General features: G+C 57.6%; 2 protein-coding genes across 6 annotated transcripts in view; both read left to right on the top strand.

The window, feature by feature from the left end:
• Positions 1 to 539: 539 nt before the first annotated feature.
• On the top strand, positions 540 to 7,419 carry NR1H2 (nuclear receptor subfamily 1 group H member 2). 3 transcript variants are annotated; one of them, XM_003915951.5, is made up of 10 exons: positions 540 to 688; positions 831 to 938; positions 1,705 to 1,766; positions 1,854 to 1,991; positions 2,284 to 2,574; positions 2,658 to 2,935; positions 3,141 to 3,320; positions 3,909 to 4,008; positions 6,401 to 6,609; positions 6,882 to 7,419. In XM_003915951.5, the coding sequence occupies exons 3-10, from the start codon at positions 1,724 to 1,726 to the stop codon at positions 7,026 to 7,028; spliced, it is 1,386 nt and encodes a 461-aa protein (XP_003916000.2). In that variant the 5' UTR covers positions 540 to 688; positions 831 to 938; positions 1,705 to 1,723; the 3' UTR covers positions 7,029 to 7,419. The 3 variants fall into 3 exon arrangements, with proteins under 3 accessions (XP_003916000.2, XP_003916001.2, XP_017808103.2); XM_003915952.5 differs by lacking the exon at positions 2,284 to 2,574 and having other exon boundaries at positions 555 to 688; XM_017952614.3 differs by lacking the exons at positions 540 to 688; positions 831 to 938 and adding an exon at positions 1,160 to 1,179.
• A 1,286-nt stretch (positions 7,420 to 8,705) lies between these two features.
• The window catches only part of LOC100997559 (DNA polymerase delta catalytic subunit), a 46,645-nt gene continuing 41,363 nt past the window's right edge, over positions 8,706 to 13,987 (top strand). For 2 of the 3 annotated variants that reach the window (XM_021931350.2, XM_017952617.3), the window contains exon 1: positions 8,707 to 8,832. The gene's annotated coding sequence lies outside the window, so the exon portion shown is untranslated. Of the gene's footprint in view, positions 8,833 to 13,987 lie in introns of all 3 variants that reach the window. The other variant, XM_021931352.2, reaches the window with a different exon arrangement.

Raw genomic sequence — 13,987 nt, forward strand, 5'->3', positions numbered from 1 at the left:
TTCGAAACCGGCCTCGCCAACGTGGTGAAACCCCGTCTCTACTAAAAATACAAGAAAACGAGCCGGGCGTGGTGGTACATGCCTGTAATCCCAGCTACTTGGGAGGCTGAGGCACGAGAATCTCTTGAACCCAGGAGGCGGAGGCTGCAGTGAGCTGAGATTGCACCACTGCATTCCAGCCTGGGGTGACAGAGTGAGACCTCTCCAAATAAATAAATAAGAATAAAATAAAACCAACAAGCAGCAGGAGTCCAAAATCAGAAAACAAAGCGCAAACGTGCCTTAAATCAGTCATGTGCGACAAGCAGCTATAGTTAGGGTTTGGCCGCTGGCTCAGAGAAGCGCATCAGTGAGCTAAAGCCACAAAGCGCGGGGCTGGAGGTTTGGCTCCCAGTTTCCCCTCTCATCCAAGAAGCGAGGAAATGGGTTCGGAACTCTTCTGCCAAGTCCCAGTAGATCTACCCGGTAAACTTCTGGTGTTTCCAACTTCCGTGCGGGGCAGCAGCTTCGGCTGGTCCTAAGCGGGCCGGAAGTTCGTCAACATTCACGCTCCGCCTCTTTTCCGGACGTGACGCAAGGGCGGGGTTGCCGGAAGAAGTGGCGAAGTTACTTTTGAGGGTATTCGAGTAGCGGCGGTGTGTCAGGGGCTAAAGAGGAGGACGAAGAGAAACGGAGCAAGGGGACCCAGGCAGGTGCACCCGAGAGTGGGGAGATGCGGGAGGAGCCCCGAACCCGGGGCTTCTCGGCGCTCCCCGCTTACTCCGCTCAGCCCCTCTCTCTCCTTCCATTTCCTCCCCTCCGTAACTCGCGCCTCCCGCGGCTGTTTCCAGGGCAACAGGAGTAGTTCACTCCGCGAGAGGCCGTCCACGAGACCCCCGCGCGCAGCCATGAGCCCCGCCCCCCGCTGGTGCTCGGAGAGGGGCGGGACCTGGAGCGAGGTGCGGGGGCGGAGCATGAATGGAGGAGGTGGGGGCGGGGCATAATGGGAGGAGATGGGGCGGGACCTGGAAGCGCGGTGCGGGGGCGGGGCATGATGGGAGGAGGCGGGGCTGGGGGCGGGGCATGATGGGAGGAGATGTGGCGGGGCCTAGAGCGAGGTTGTGGGGGTGCAGCGGGAAGGGAGGAGGTGGGGTGGGGGCGGGGCATGATGGGAGGAGATGGGGCGGGACCTGGAGCGAGGTTTTAGGGATGAGGCTTGGAGGGAGGGATGCGTATGGGGCGGGGCAAGGTGTTGGGAGGCCCACGATGGGGGTCTGTAGGGCCTGAACCTGGAAGGTTGAAGGCGGAGCATAATAGAAGGAGGTGGGGTCAGAATGAGAAATTGGGATGCTTGGGGCAGAAGTGAGGCGGTCTTATGAAGAGGAGGTTGGGGGGAAACTACATGGGATGGAGACCGTGAAGGCAGAGCATGATTAAAGGAGAATGGGCCCTACCTAGAAAGAGCAGGTGGATTGGACCTGAGGGGGCGGGGCCTAGAGCAGGGGCGGGGCTTAAGACCAAGCTGAAGGCTGGGCTGGAACAGAAGGGGGCGGGTCCTGTTAGAAGGATGGGGAGGGTTTGTAGGCCAGCAGGAACCAGGGTTGTGGCTGAGAGTAGGGTCTCTGGAGAGATGGAAGTAAAAGTGGAAGCCCGGTCAGGACCTGTAACTGACCTAACCCAACCCTTCTTAGCCCCACAAGGCTCTCAATCCCCTGTATTTTACAGGCTGCTCCGTGACCCCACCATGTCCTCTCCCACCACGAGTTCCTTGGATACCCCCCTGCTTGGTGAGTGACTCTCTTCCCCACTCAACCCTTATCACACACTAGCAGAAGCTCACTGTACTACCCCTCCCGGATTCCACCCTCTTCCAGGAAATGGCCCCCCTCAGCCTGGCGCCCCTTCTTCTTCACCCACTGTAAAGGAGGAGGGTCCAGAGCCGTGGCCCGGGGGTCCGGACCCTGATGTCCCAGGCACTGATGAGGCCGGCTCAGCCTGCAGCGTGGACTGGGGTGAGACAGGGCCCAGAGACAGGGCTCTGGAGTTGACATGGGGGCTTGGAGAGGGGTTTAGGAAGGGAAAAAGAAATGGAGATGGGAATGGGAGGCCCCTGATCTTTGCTTTTTGTTTTCGCTTTCTCCTTGATACATACATCTTTCTAAATTGCAATATCCCTGAATGTGAGCAGCACCTCCTCTCTCCCTCCATCCTCTGGCGCTTTGCCTGGGGATCTCCTGTGGGCACATCCTTCTGGTTCCTGTTTCTCCCTGTGGCTCTCTCATGGCCTCTGCCTACCCATCCCAGTCATCCCAGATCCTGAAGAGGAGCCAGAGCGCAAGCGAAAGAAGGGCCCAGCCCCGAAGATGCTGGGCCACGAGCTTTGCCGCGTCTGCGGGGACAAGGCCTCCGGCTTCCACTACAATGTGCTTAGCTGCGAAGGCTGCAAGGGCTTCTTCCGGCGCAGTGTGGTCCGTGGCGGGGCCCGGCGCTATGCCTGCCGGGGCGGTGGAACCTGCCAGATGGACGCTTTCATGCGGCGCAAGTGCCAGCAGTGCCGGCTGCGCAAGTGCAAGGAGGCAGGGATGAGGGAGCAGTGTGAGTGCAGTGGGAGGGGGCGGTGCCGGCCTGGCCCATTGGCCCAGCCCTGGGGTTCTGCTGAGGCCTGCATCCCCCTACAGGCGTCCTCTCTGAAGAACAGATCCGGAAGAAGAAGATTCGGAAGCAGCAGCAGCAGCAGTCACAGTCACAGTCGCAGTCGCCTGCGGGACCGCAGGGCAGCAGCAGCTCAGCCTCTGGGCCTGGGGCATCCCCTGGTGGATCTGAGGCAGGCAGCCAGGGCTCCGGGGAAGGAGAGGGTGTCCAGTTAACAGCGGCTCAAGAACTAATGATCCAGCAGTTGGTGGCAGCCCAGCTGCAGTGCAACAAACGCTCCTTCTCCGACCAGCCCAAAGTCACGGTACTGCCCCCTCCTCAACCTTGAGTGTGATGGTCCCAGTCGGGTAGAGCTGGCTGGGCCATTGCCCAGGGTGTGGAAGAATGAGGCTCCAGAGGGCAGGGGCTTTGGGAGGAGGGTCCCCCAGGGTGCAGGCTTGGCCTCAAGGTGGCCGCCCCAACTTAGGCTCACAAAGACCTGGGAGTGACCCTGGTCTCCTGTGTCCCAGCCCTGGCCCCTGGGCGCAGACCCCCAGTCCCGAGATGCCCGCCAGCAGCGCTTCGCCCACTTCACGGAGCTGGCCATCATCTCAGTCCAGGAGATTGTGGACTTTGCCAAGCAAGTGCCTGGTTTCCTGCAGCTGGGCCGGGAGGACCAGATCGCCCTCCTGAAGGCGTCCACCATCGAGGTAATGGTCCATCTGCCCACAAGAAACCCCAGAGATAGCTCCAGGACAGATGCTGGGAGCAGAGTTTAAGCAAGACCAGTCCTTGCCCTTGTAGGATGACATTCCATGGCAAATAGAGTCTTCTATGAGCCAAGAAGAAAAAGGAAAAAGGGTCTGAAGCTGAGAAAATTGAGGATCAGGCCAGAGAGGCTATTTTAGAGAAAAGTTGCCAAAAAGGCTTTTCAGAGGAGTTAGCATTTGAATCAAAGTAGGGATAACGTATAAGTATTGAGCGCCTACTGTATGCTAGGCTCTATACCAAGTGTTGGCATATGGCAAAGAACAAAGCAGATCAAACCCCCTGCTCCTATACCTTGTGCCCACCTGGGGAAGGAGTATCCTAAGGAGAGGGGGATGCAACGTGTGCGAAAGCCCAAAATGAAGAAGGAGCTTGGGCTGTCTCACGTGATGGCTGCACACTGGTGTGGCTGAGAGAACGGGGGACGAGGGATATTCCTGGTGAGATTAGACCCCCATTTGGGCCAGCAGGGGAGGGACTAGCAGCCGAAGGGTCACAGGGCTTGAGCCCCCTCCCACTGCCACCCTCAGATCATGCTGTTGGAGACAGCCAGGCGCTACAACCACGAGACAGAGTGTATCACCTTCCTGAAGGACTTCACCTATAGCAAGGACGACTTCCACCGTGCAGGTAGGGCCCAGGGGAGGCTTTGGGGAGGCTTGGCCCCCCTGCTAGCTGGAAGACCTGGGGCCAGTTCATCCCTGTCAGAGTCTGTTTCTTTATCTCCAAAGCCGGGGTGAGGGTTGAGCCAAGGTGAGAGCAAGACAAGAGTGTGTATGTCATGCGTGGTGGTGTGTGCCTGTAGGCCCAGCTACTCAGGAGGCTGAGGAGGGAAGATTGCTTGAGGCTACAGTGAGCTGTGATTGTGCCACAGCACTCCAGCCTAGCGACAGAAGAGACCGTGTCTCTATTTTTTTTAAAAAAAGCATGTATTGGCCGAGCACGGTGACTCACGCCTGTAATCCCAGCACTTTGGGAGGCTGAGGTGGGCGGATCATGAGGTCAGGAGGTCGAGACCATCCTGGCTAACAGTGAAACCCTGTCTCTACTAAAAATACAAAAAATTAGCCAGGCGTGGGGGCGGACACCTGTAGTCCCAGCTACTCGAGAAGCTGAGGCAAGAGAATGGCTTGAACCCAGGAGGCGGAGGTTGCAGTGAGCCGAGATCGCGCCACTGTACTCTAGCCTGGGCAACAGAGCGAGACCCCGTCTCAAAAAAAAAAAAAAAAGCATGTATTGAGTGCCGACTCTGTACAGTGGGTTGCAGTGGAAGTTGAGACAGAAGGGCCCTGTTACCATATCAGGCGTCTTGGTGGGCACTAGGGAAAGCATCCCCCCACCCCAAAACCTGGTCTCACCCAAGGGAGGCAGCCTGGAGCTCGGTCCATTGTGAAGTGGGCAGCCTTCCCTACTGTCCAGGAGCACTGCTTCCTGCCCTCCGAGAGCGCTACCTGGGTGTGTCACCTGGGCGGTGGGCTTCTGGAAGAAGGCCTGGGCAGTGAGAGGCACTGCCTAGGAAGAGGGTGGAAGGCACGTTGCTAGTGCTGCAGAGCATACACCGGGGCCTCGATTCCTCATCGTCCCGTAATCTGTGTGGGACCTCTCTGCATTTCCTGACATCTGTCTGAGCCCCACCCTCTCCCCTTCCTTTTACCCTGGCCCTTTCACCACCCAAGACGGTCCCAGTAACTCTTTTAGTATGAGCTTAAGCTTAGCAGGGCAGGGCTTCGTGGAAGCGTTTCTGGCAGGGGGGATTGGCGATTGCAAAGGCCCTGAGGTCGGGGAGAGCCGGTGGTTTGGAGGAACTACAGGGAGCCCCAGGCAGCTGGAGCACAAGGAGACGGGGTAGAGAGATTGGGAATCCCACCCTACCCCTTCCCAGCCCCTCCTCTGCCACCACCCTGGAACACTGCCAGAGTCCCCTTGAGGGGCCCCTTCCTCCACCCCCGCCTGATGGAGCTGCTCACAGGGCAGGCAGAAGGGTCCTGTCAGCACTTGAGGCCGTCCACATCCCTCCTCCGCTCAGAACCCTCCACAGCTCCCGTCTCACTGGGAGAAGAGCTGGAGTCCTCTCTGTGGCCCACAAAGCCCTTTAGGACCTGGCCTCGCTCACTCTCTGCCCTCAGCTTCCACCCTCTCCCCCTCCTCCAGTCACTCTGGCCTCTTACTGGCACCCACCTGCCATGCTGTACTTGGGAGTTTCCTTTGCCCAGAACTAGGGGGACCAACTGGTCCTAGTTTGCCCAGGACCTTCCCAGTTTTAACACTGAAAGTCCCATGGCCTGGGTAGCCCCTGTCCCAAGTCCTGGGAACAGCAGACAGTTGGTCACCCTCACAATCCCTCACCTCCTTGGGGTTGGTCACTGCTCCAGCGTCACCCACGGCATGGCCTTCCCTGCCCGCCTTGTGTAAAATAGAACCGTGGCTCAGCAGGGCCCTTCGCCCTTCTCTGCACTGCCTAATTCCATAGAACTCACAGCCTTCTGACTGGCTGGGCCTCTTCCTAATGTGTTTGTCTATGACCTGTTCCCTAGGCCCTCAATGTAAGTGCTGGGGCCTGGCACATGGCAGGTACTCGGTGATGTTCGATGAATGAACGAACAAATCAGTCGTGGGAATGAGTTTGGGCTTTACCTGAGCGGTGGAAGCCAGCGCAGGGACCGACACGATGGTTTTAAAAGCTTCCCTTTGCCTTCGTGAAGGGGACAAGGATAGGACCCGGGGAAGCTGCAACCACCGCCAGGTGGGAAGGGAGGCTGGTGACAGGATAGTAGAAAATACTGAGGAAACATGCACCCTCATTATTCATTCCCTCACTGGGCGGGATGTGTGGCACACCTGCTACGTGCCAGCACTCTCATGGGCACGGGGCACAGGTGGACAGAAATGACAACGCTGTGATTACTGCTGTGTTCCCGGCCCCAGTGACTGTGGGTGGCGCCAGGGGTGAGGCTGTGGGGCCCGGTTTCGGGCTGAGGGAGTCTCGGGCTGAGGGAGTCACGGGCTGCCTCCCGCCCTGCAGGCCTGCAGGTGGAGTTCATCAACCCCATCTTTGAGTTCTCGCGGGCCATGCGGCGGCTGGGCCTGGACGACGCTGAGTACGCCCTGCTCATCGCCATCAACATCTTCTCGGCCGACCGGCCCAACGTACAGGAGCCGGGGCGCGTGGAGGCGCTGCAGCAGCCCTACGTGGAGGCGCTGCTGTCCTACACGCGCATCAAGAGGCCGCAGGTAGGGCCCCGCAGCGCCTCTGCGCAGAGCCAACTACGTCCCGCGGCCCACTTGGTCCATCCAGGCTGGGCTCTGCCTGGCTGCCGCCCCCTCCGGCAGTCTTTCCTCAGGCCCCACCCTGCTGGACTATGAGCCAGGTCTAGTCCAAGCACAGGGGCGGGCCCCACGCTGGCTCCCACGCCTGACCGGGGATGGTCCCTCCTTTCTGTTGGGGTGGGCCGCCCAGAGCCTGGCCGGGCAGGAACTGAGTGCCCACCTGCCTCCTCCCTCAGGACCAGCTGCGCTTCCCGCGCATGCTCATGAAGCTGGTGAGCCTGCGCACGCTGAGCTCCGTGCACTCGGAGCAGGTCTTCGCCCTGCGGCTACAGGATAAGAAGCTACCGCCTCTGCTGTCGGAGATCTGGGACGTCCACGAGTGAGGGGCCGGCCACCCAGCCCCACAGCCTTGCCTGACCACCCTCCAGCAGATAGACGCCGGCACCCCTTTCTCCTCCTCGGGTGGAAGGGGCCCTGGGCTGAGCCTGTAGACCTCCCAGCCCTCAGCCCTTGGGATGAGCCCCAGTCCGGTTCCAGGAGGCTCCCTCCCTGCCCACCAAGTCTTCCAGAAGGGGTGAAAGGGTTACAGGTCCCGACCGCTGACCCTTCCCGGCTGCCCTCCCTCCCCAGCTTACACCTCAAGCCCAGCACGCAGTGCACCTTGAACAGAGGGAGGGGAGGACCCATGGCTCTCCCCATAGGCCGGGAGACCAGAGGCCTTCCTCTTCCTCTGCTCCTTTTATTTAATAAAAACTAAAAACAAAAACAGGAAAATAAAATTATGAATACAATCCAGCCCAGAGCTGGAGTGCAAGATGGAGAGGGCGTGGGCTTCTAGGGACCTCAGTGACACCGGGTCCCTGAACCTGATTGAGCATGTGGGACTGGGCCTCCCCAGGCTGGTGGGAGGGGTGGCACATAGGGTTCCAGTGCTGGGTGGTGTGTCGCCTGCTGTGAAAGTTCAGAACAGGGGCCTGACAGCCTCAGGGTCACCTCCCTGGGCAAGGTGAATCAGAACTCGCCCTTGAAGGATAAACAGGACTTAAGTGGATGACGGGAACTGGACTTTCGTCCCAATAACGAGTGTTTTCTGAGGCCTCCTGTGGGCCAGGCACTGGGTTGGCCATTCTAGAGATGGAGACATTCACCCAGCAAATGTTTCCGGAGCATTTACTAGTCAGGCACAATTCTAGGCACTGGAAACATCCGTGAACAAGATAACCACCCTCCTACCAAGACTCGGGATAGGGACTTTAATGAGGGTGGCACTGTGGTGGGGCTAGAGGAAGTCAGGCAAGGTGTCACAACAGGCTGGGACCTAAAACAAGAGCCCAGGGGCTGGGCCTTCAAGTTGAGGGAACAGCACGTGCAAAGTTTGAAAGGTGAGGGACACTGCGAGTTCGGAGTGAGCAAGCGACGAAGTTCCTCCAATTCCTCTTGCCCGTGTGCCAGCCCTAAAGGAGCTGAATGAGCAATTCTAATCTAGGGCAAAAGGGGGGGTTGCATGGAGGGATGCAACTTAAAGGTACATTTATTTGGGGCAGGGGACAGCGGAAGTGAGAGTAGTTAAAAACGATCACCTTATCCCAAGAGTAGTGTACCGGGCGCCCCACACGTGTCCCCATCATGCGTTGTTGAGTCTAGTTTACATGTGGGGAAACTGAGACCAGGATAGAGAACAGATCAAGCCAGGACTCCACCACTTATCAGCCAGCCTCGGCGGGGATCTCGGGCGTCAGGTCACCGGCTGGCTGCTGGGCAACGACGGGGCAGGGCTCCCTACGCGGCCCCAGGCGAGAAGCCGGCGGGGGACGCGGAGGATGCGCGCGCAACACCCGAGGGTGGAAGAAGAGAGAACACAGCCGTCGCGCGCACAGACTGCGCGAGGTCGTGAGCGCTGCGGCACGGAGGGGCGTGGCTTCTGGCCGACACGTCATGGGGAGGCGGAGTTAAGGGAATTTTTCAGCAAGGGGGCGAGGCCACTTTGCAAGCTGAGGGAGGGGGCGGGGCCTGCCTTGCAGTCGAACGAGCGGGGCGTGGTCCGCCGCCTGGTTGGGCGTGGCCTTGCCCGCCCTTGGGCAGGCGGAGGCGTGGCCCGTCTCGGCGCCCCGCGGCTCTGGGCTTGCGCGCGCGGGAGTCAGGGGTCACGGCGGCGTAGGCTGTGGCGGGAAACGCTGTTTGAAGCGAGTGAGTAGAGGGGAAAAGGGGAGTTCGGGGCACTGGGCCTGGTAGGGAACGGGGCTTGACCAGCCAGGCACATAGACCTGAGAGAGGGTTGCGAGGGCACCCTTTGGCCCGGGGGCGCGCAGGAGGGGGCAGCGGCCAGGAGTTTCCTGGGGGAGGGCGCGGGCCGCACAGGAAAAGGCCGGGGTGGGGTTGGAGTTCCTCGGCGGGCAGGGGGCGCATGCGCCGGGCACCGTGGGGCAGGAAGTGGCCCGGGAGAAGCGGGGGCACTGGGTGGTGCACGTGCTGGCTTGGTGTCATCCTGGATTCACTGGGTGTTTGAGTACTCTGTGCCAGGCACTATTCTGGAAGCAAGAACAAGTCAGAGAAGTCCCTGCCTTGGGAAGACAGATGGTAGACAAGTGATGAGTTTTAATAGTAGCACCAGTAAAGCCCTGCTCTGGGGCTGTGAGATGCTCTCAGAAGGGAACTAACGCAAGGTAACATGGTAATAATGATCGAGGAGCTTGCTGCTTTAGCTGGAGTGGTCCAGAATCGGCCGCTCTGGGACCCTCAAGTGCAAAGGCTCTGAGGTGGAAGGAGCTCGGCGTATTTGTAGCAGGAGCCGAGAGGACGAGAGTAATACAGATGAAGTCGGAGTCATGATGGGGAACTAGATCCTATAGGGCCTTGTAAACCTTGGTATGGAATTTTTCCTTTATTCTAGGTTCAGCGGGGAGCCGTGGGAGGGTTTGAGCGTGGAAACAACACGATTCGCCCCGTGTTTTGAAAAACTCACTGACCACTGAATGGAAATTGGATTGTAGCAGGAATAAGAATGGAAGGAGGGAGATCTGTTAGGACGGAGAGAGTCCAGCAGGCAGAGGGAATCAGGCTCAGATTACCTTTGTGGGTGGAGCCACGGGGACTGGCTGATGGACTGGGCGTGGGAGCCAGGGGAAGAGTCCAGGATGACTCTTGGGTTTGAGGTTTGAGCAGCAGTCTGGATGGGGAAGGCTAAGGGAGAGAAGCAGGTTGGGGTTGCCGCTCTGAAGGCAGAGATTAGTGGGGGAGTGAGTAGGCAGGGTTTAGAGAGGAACTAGGAGTGGGCAGGGCGATGTCAGTGCCTCGCCTCAGCCCTTCCACTCAAGGAACTTGTTGCCGCTCTCTCTCCTTTTTTTTTTTTTTTTTTTAAGACAGAGTCTTGCTCTGTCACCCAGGCTGGAATGCAGTGGTGCGAACTCAGCTCATTGCAACCTCCTCCTCCTGGGTTCAAGCGATTCTCGTGCCTCAGCCCCCTGAATAGCTGGGATTACGGGCGCCTGCTGCCACACCCCGCTCACTTTTTGTATTTTTAGTAGAGATGAGGTTTCGCCATGTTGGCCAGGCTGGTCTCGAACTCCTGACCTCAGGTGATCCACTCACGCCGGCCTCCCAAAGTGCTGGGATTACAGGCATGAGCCACCGCACCCGGCCGCCTCTCCTCCTTCCTGCACTTCCCCCCACAGGTCTCTCTTCCCCCTAGAGAGGTTCCTTCCCTTCTCTGAAATACTCTTCCCTCTCTTATGGGTTTCTGACAGCTGCTCTTTGGACAGGCCCTCTGCTGAGCACTGGGGAGCCAATGATCATCCAGTTTGGTTGGGGAAGGACAGGAGATCTCAGTCCAGAGTGTGCCGAGCTATGGTGGAGCAGTGATAGTTTTTGGGAGCCAGGAGAAGAACCTGTGTGCTCAGGGAAGACTCACCAGAGTGGTTGATACTCACAGCGAGTTTCAACTCACATGTCTTTTTTTTTTTGGTTTTTGAGACAGAGTTTTGCTTTGTCACCCAGGCTGGAGTGCAGTGGCGGGATCTCGGCTCACTATAACCTCCACCTCCCGGGTTCAAGTGATGCTCATGCCTCATCCTCCCGAGTAGCTGAGATTACAGGTGCACGCCACCACGCCCAGCTAATTTTCGTATTTTTAGTAGAGACAGAGTTTTGCCATGTTGCCCAGGCCAGTCTCGAATCCCTGACGTCAAGTGATCCGCCCACTTCAGGCTCCCAAAGTGCTGGGATTACAGGCGTGAGCCACCGCACCTGGCCTAAACTCACGTGTCTTGAAGTAACCGGACACTGTGCAGGGTGATGCCGGAGACCCCGACTTGGGCAAGACGCTGACTCCTTTTCTCGAGGAGCTCACAGGCTGAAAGGATCCCAGCTCTGCATGCACACATGCAATAGTGGAAGTGGCACAAGACGTTGTGGGGACCCTGAAGAGCAGCTGGTCAGCTTGGAGGAGCTAAGCCTGAGCTGAGTCTCCGGATGCAGTGGAGTTTCATGCAGTGAACGCTGCCTAAGGCTTCTTGGGGGCTCAGCCCTATGCTGGGTGATGCTAAGGTCCCAGAGGAGAGTCAGTCTTTGCTCTGCCATCCAGAGGTCCCTGGCTGGTAAGGGAGGAAGACATATACCCAGGCAGTCCAGAGGCAGCAGTCACAGAGGCCTAGGGGAAGGACAAGACCAAAAGCGTGGAGGTGAGCCTGGGCAACATAGCAAGACCCTGTCTCTACAAAAAATACAAAAACTAGGCCGGGCGCAGTGGCTCGCGCCTGTAATCCCAGCACTTTGGGAGGCCAAGGCGGGCAGATCGTGAGGTCAGGAGATATCGAGACCATCCTGGCTAACACAGTGAAACCTGGTCTCTACTAAAAGTACAAAAAATTAGCCAGACGTAGTGGCAGGTGCCTGTAGTCCCACTTACTCCGGAGGCTGAGGCAGGAGAATGGCGTGAACCCGGGAGGCAGAGCTGGCAGTGAGCCGAGATCACGCCACTGCACTCTAGCCTGGGTGAACAGAGTGAGACTCCGTATCAAAAAAAAAAAATACAAAAACTAGCCTGGTGGCACATGCCTGTGGTCCCAGCTGGCCAGGAGGCTGAGGTGGGAGGATTGCTTGAGCCCTGGAGTTCAAGGCTGCTGTGAGATGTGATCATGCCACTGTACTTTAGGCTGGGCAATACAGTGAGATCTTGTCTCAAAATAAAAAAGTGAAGGTGTTTTCTGGTGGAGCAAAAATGAATAGTTGCCTTTGCAATTATTTAATCATTCCCTCAGCCGATATGTGTGAGCCAGGACGCAGTGGTGAACAAGCAAACAAATCCACCTTCAAAGTTGTCTCCCAGGGGAGGTCACCACTGTATCTCCCCTGGCACAGGCCTGGCACACAGATTTAGCGGTGGGGCTCTGGAGCCAGCCTGCTTGAGTTTGAACCCTGGCCATGCCCCACTGGGCTAGCTGTGCCATCTTGGGCAGGTAGCTTCACATCTCTGGACCTCAGTTCCAGCCTTTGTAAAATGAGGTCGTAGCAGCACCTACCTCAGAGGGTTTTGTGAGGATTCTTTGAGTTCCTTTATTCTTTTATCGTTCAAAAAATGTTTTCTTTTTTTTTTTTTTTTTTTTTTTTGAGACCGAGTCTCGCTCTGTCGCCCAGGCTGGAGTGCAGTGGCCGGATCTCAGCTCACTGCAAGCTCCGCCTCCCGGGTTCACGCCATTCTCCTGCCTCAGCCTCCCGAGTAGCTGGGACTACAGGCGCCCGCCACATCGACCGGCTAGTTTCTTGTATTTTTTTTAGTAGAGATGGGGTTTCACCGTGTTAGCCCGGATGGTCTCGATCTCCTGACCTCGTGATCCGCCCGTCTCGGCCTCCCAAAGTGCTGGGATTACAGGCTTGAGCCACCGCGCCCGGCCTCAAAAAATGTTTTCTAAGCACCCCCCCCATTCCTGGAGCACAGGATACAGCAGGAAACAAAAGATGATGCCCCTGCTCTCCTGGAGCCCCTGTTCTATTACCAGGACTCACTGGACACAAGATAACTAACCAGGCCAGGCGTGGTGGCTCACGCCTGGTATCCCAGCACTTTGGGAGGCCGAGGCAGACGGATCACTTGAGGTGAGGAGTTTGAGACCAACCTGGCAAACATGGTGAAACCCAGTCTCTACTAAAAATACAAAACTAGCTGGACATGGTGGTGGGTGCTTGTAAGCCCAGCTACCTGCGAGACTGAGGCAGGAGAATCGCTTGAGTCCAGGAGGCGGAGGTTGCAGTGAGCCGAGATTGCGCCACTGCACTCCAGCCTGGCAACAGAGCGAGACTCCGTCTCAAAAACAGAACAAAACAAAACAAAAAACTGTGAGATTGGAGGCCGGGTGCAGTGGCTCACACCTGTAATCACAGCACTTTGGGAGGCTGAGGTGGGAGATCATTTGATCCCAGGAGTTTGAGACCAATCTGGCCAACATAGTGAAATCCCGTCTCTACAAAAGTTAAAACATTAGCAAGGCATGGCGGCTGGTGCATGCCTCTGGTTGCAGTTACTTGGGAGGCTGAAGTGGATGGATCATTTGAGCCTAGGAGATCAAAGCTGCAGTGAGCCATGTACGTGCTGCTGCACTCCAGCCTGGGCAACAGAGCAAGATCCTGTTCCCCCCCCCAAAAAAACGAAATAAAGCTGTGAGATTGGGCGAGATTGGATTAGGTCATTGAGGAAATGAGTGTCTCACTCATTGAGAAAACCGGTGTCTGGCCTGCAGTGAGCGCGTGGTGTCATTTGACTGGTGAATCTCTGTTAAGTGCTTGCTACCGAAGGGCTGTGAGAGGTGCAGAGGACAACGTTTGCCATCCTGTGCCAGGGCTGATGAGAGGGGACACAGGGGCCTTTCCTTCCTAATGCTGCTCTGCCTCCACCGTGTACTAACAAGAGCCCACGTTTTGCCCCTGCTGACACCGTCCCTCCCACCGCATCCCTGTAGCCACAGCCAACTGACCAAGGGCAGCCAGTCGGCTCCTTCCTTCCTCCTCCAGCTCCGGCAATGACTCTGGGCTCCCACAAGCCCCTGCGCTTCATCTGTCCCACGCGGGTCTCTCCCCGCAGGTCATCACTCCCTGTCTCTCCGGCTACTTGCACAACTGGAGCCAGAGCCAGTAACTACACTTGCTTCTTCCTATAAGTCACACATGTACGCGGCTGTCACTCAAAGAGCGCAAACGCAGAGTCAGCTGAAGTCCTCCTCACACGAAACCTCCTGCACACACTCACGGCTGCACCACTCGCAAACGGTGGAAGCACCCCTAATGTCCATCCACCGATGAACGGATACTGCAAACGTGTCCTCGCCATACAGCGGAAAAGCACTCAGCAAAA

Source organism: Papio anubis, chromosome 20, assembly GCF_008728515.1.
Source record: "Papio anubis isolate 15944 chromosome 20, Panubis1.0, whole genome shotgun sequence".
Taxonomy (NCBI): domain Eukaryota; kingdom Metazoa; phylum Chordata; class Mammalia; order Primates; family Cercopithecidae; genus Papio; species Papio anubis.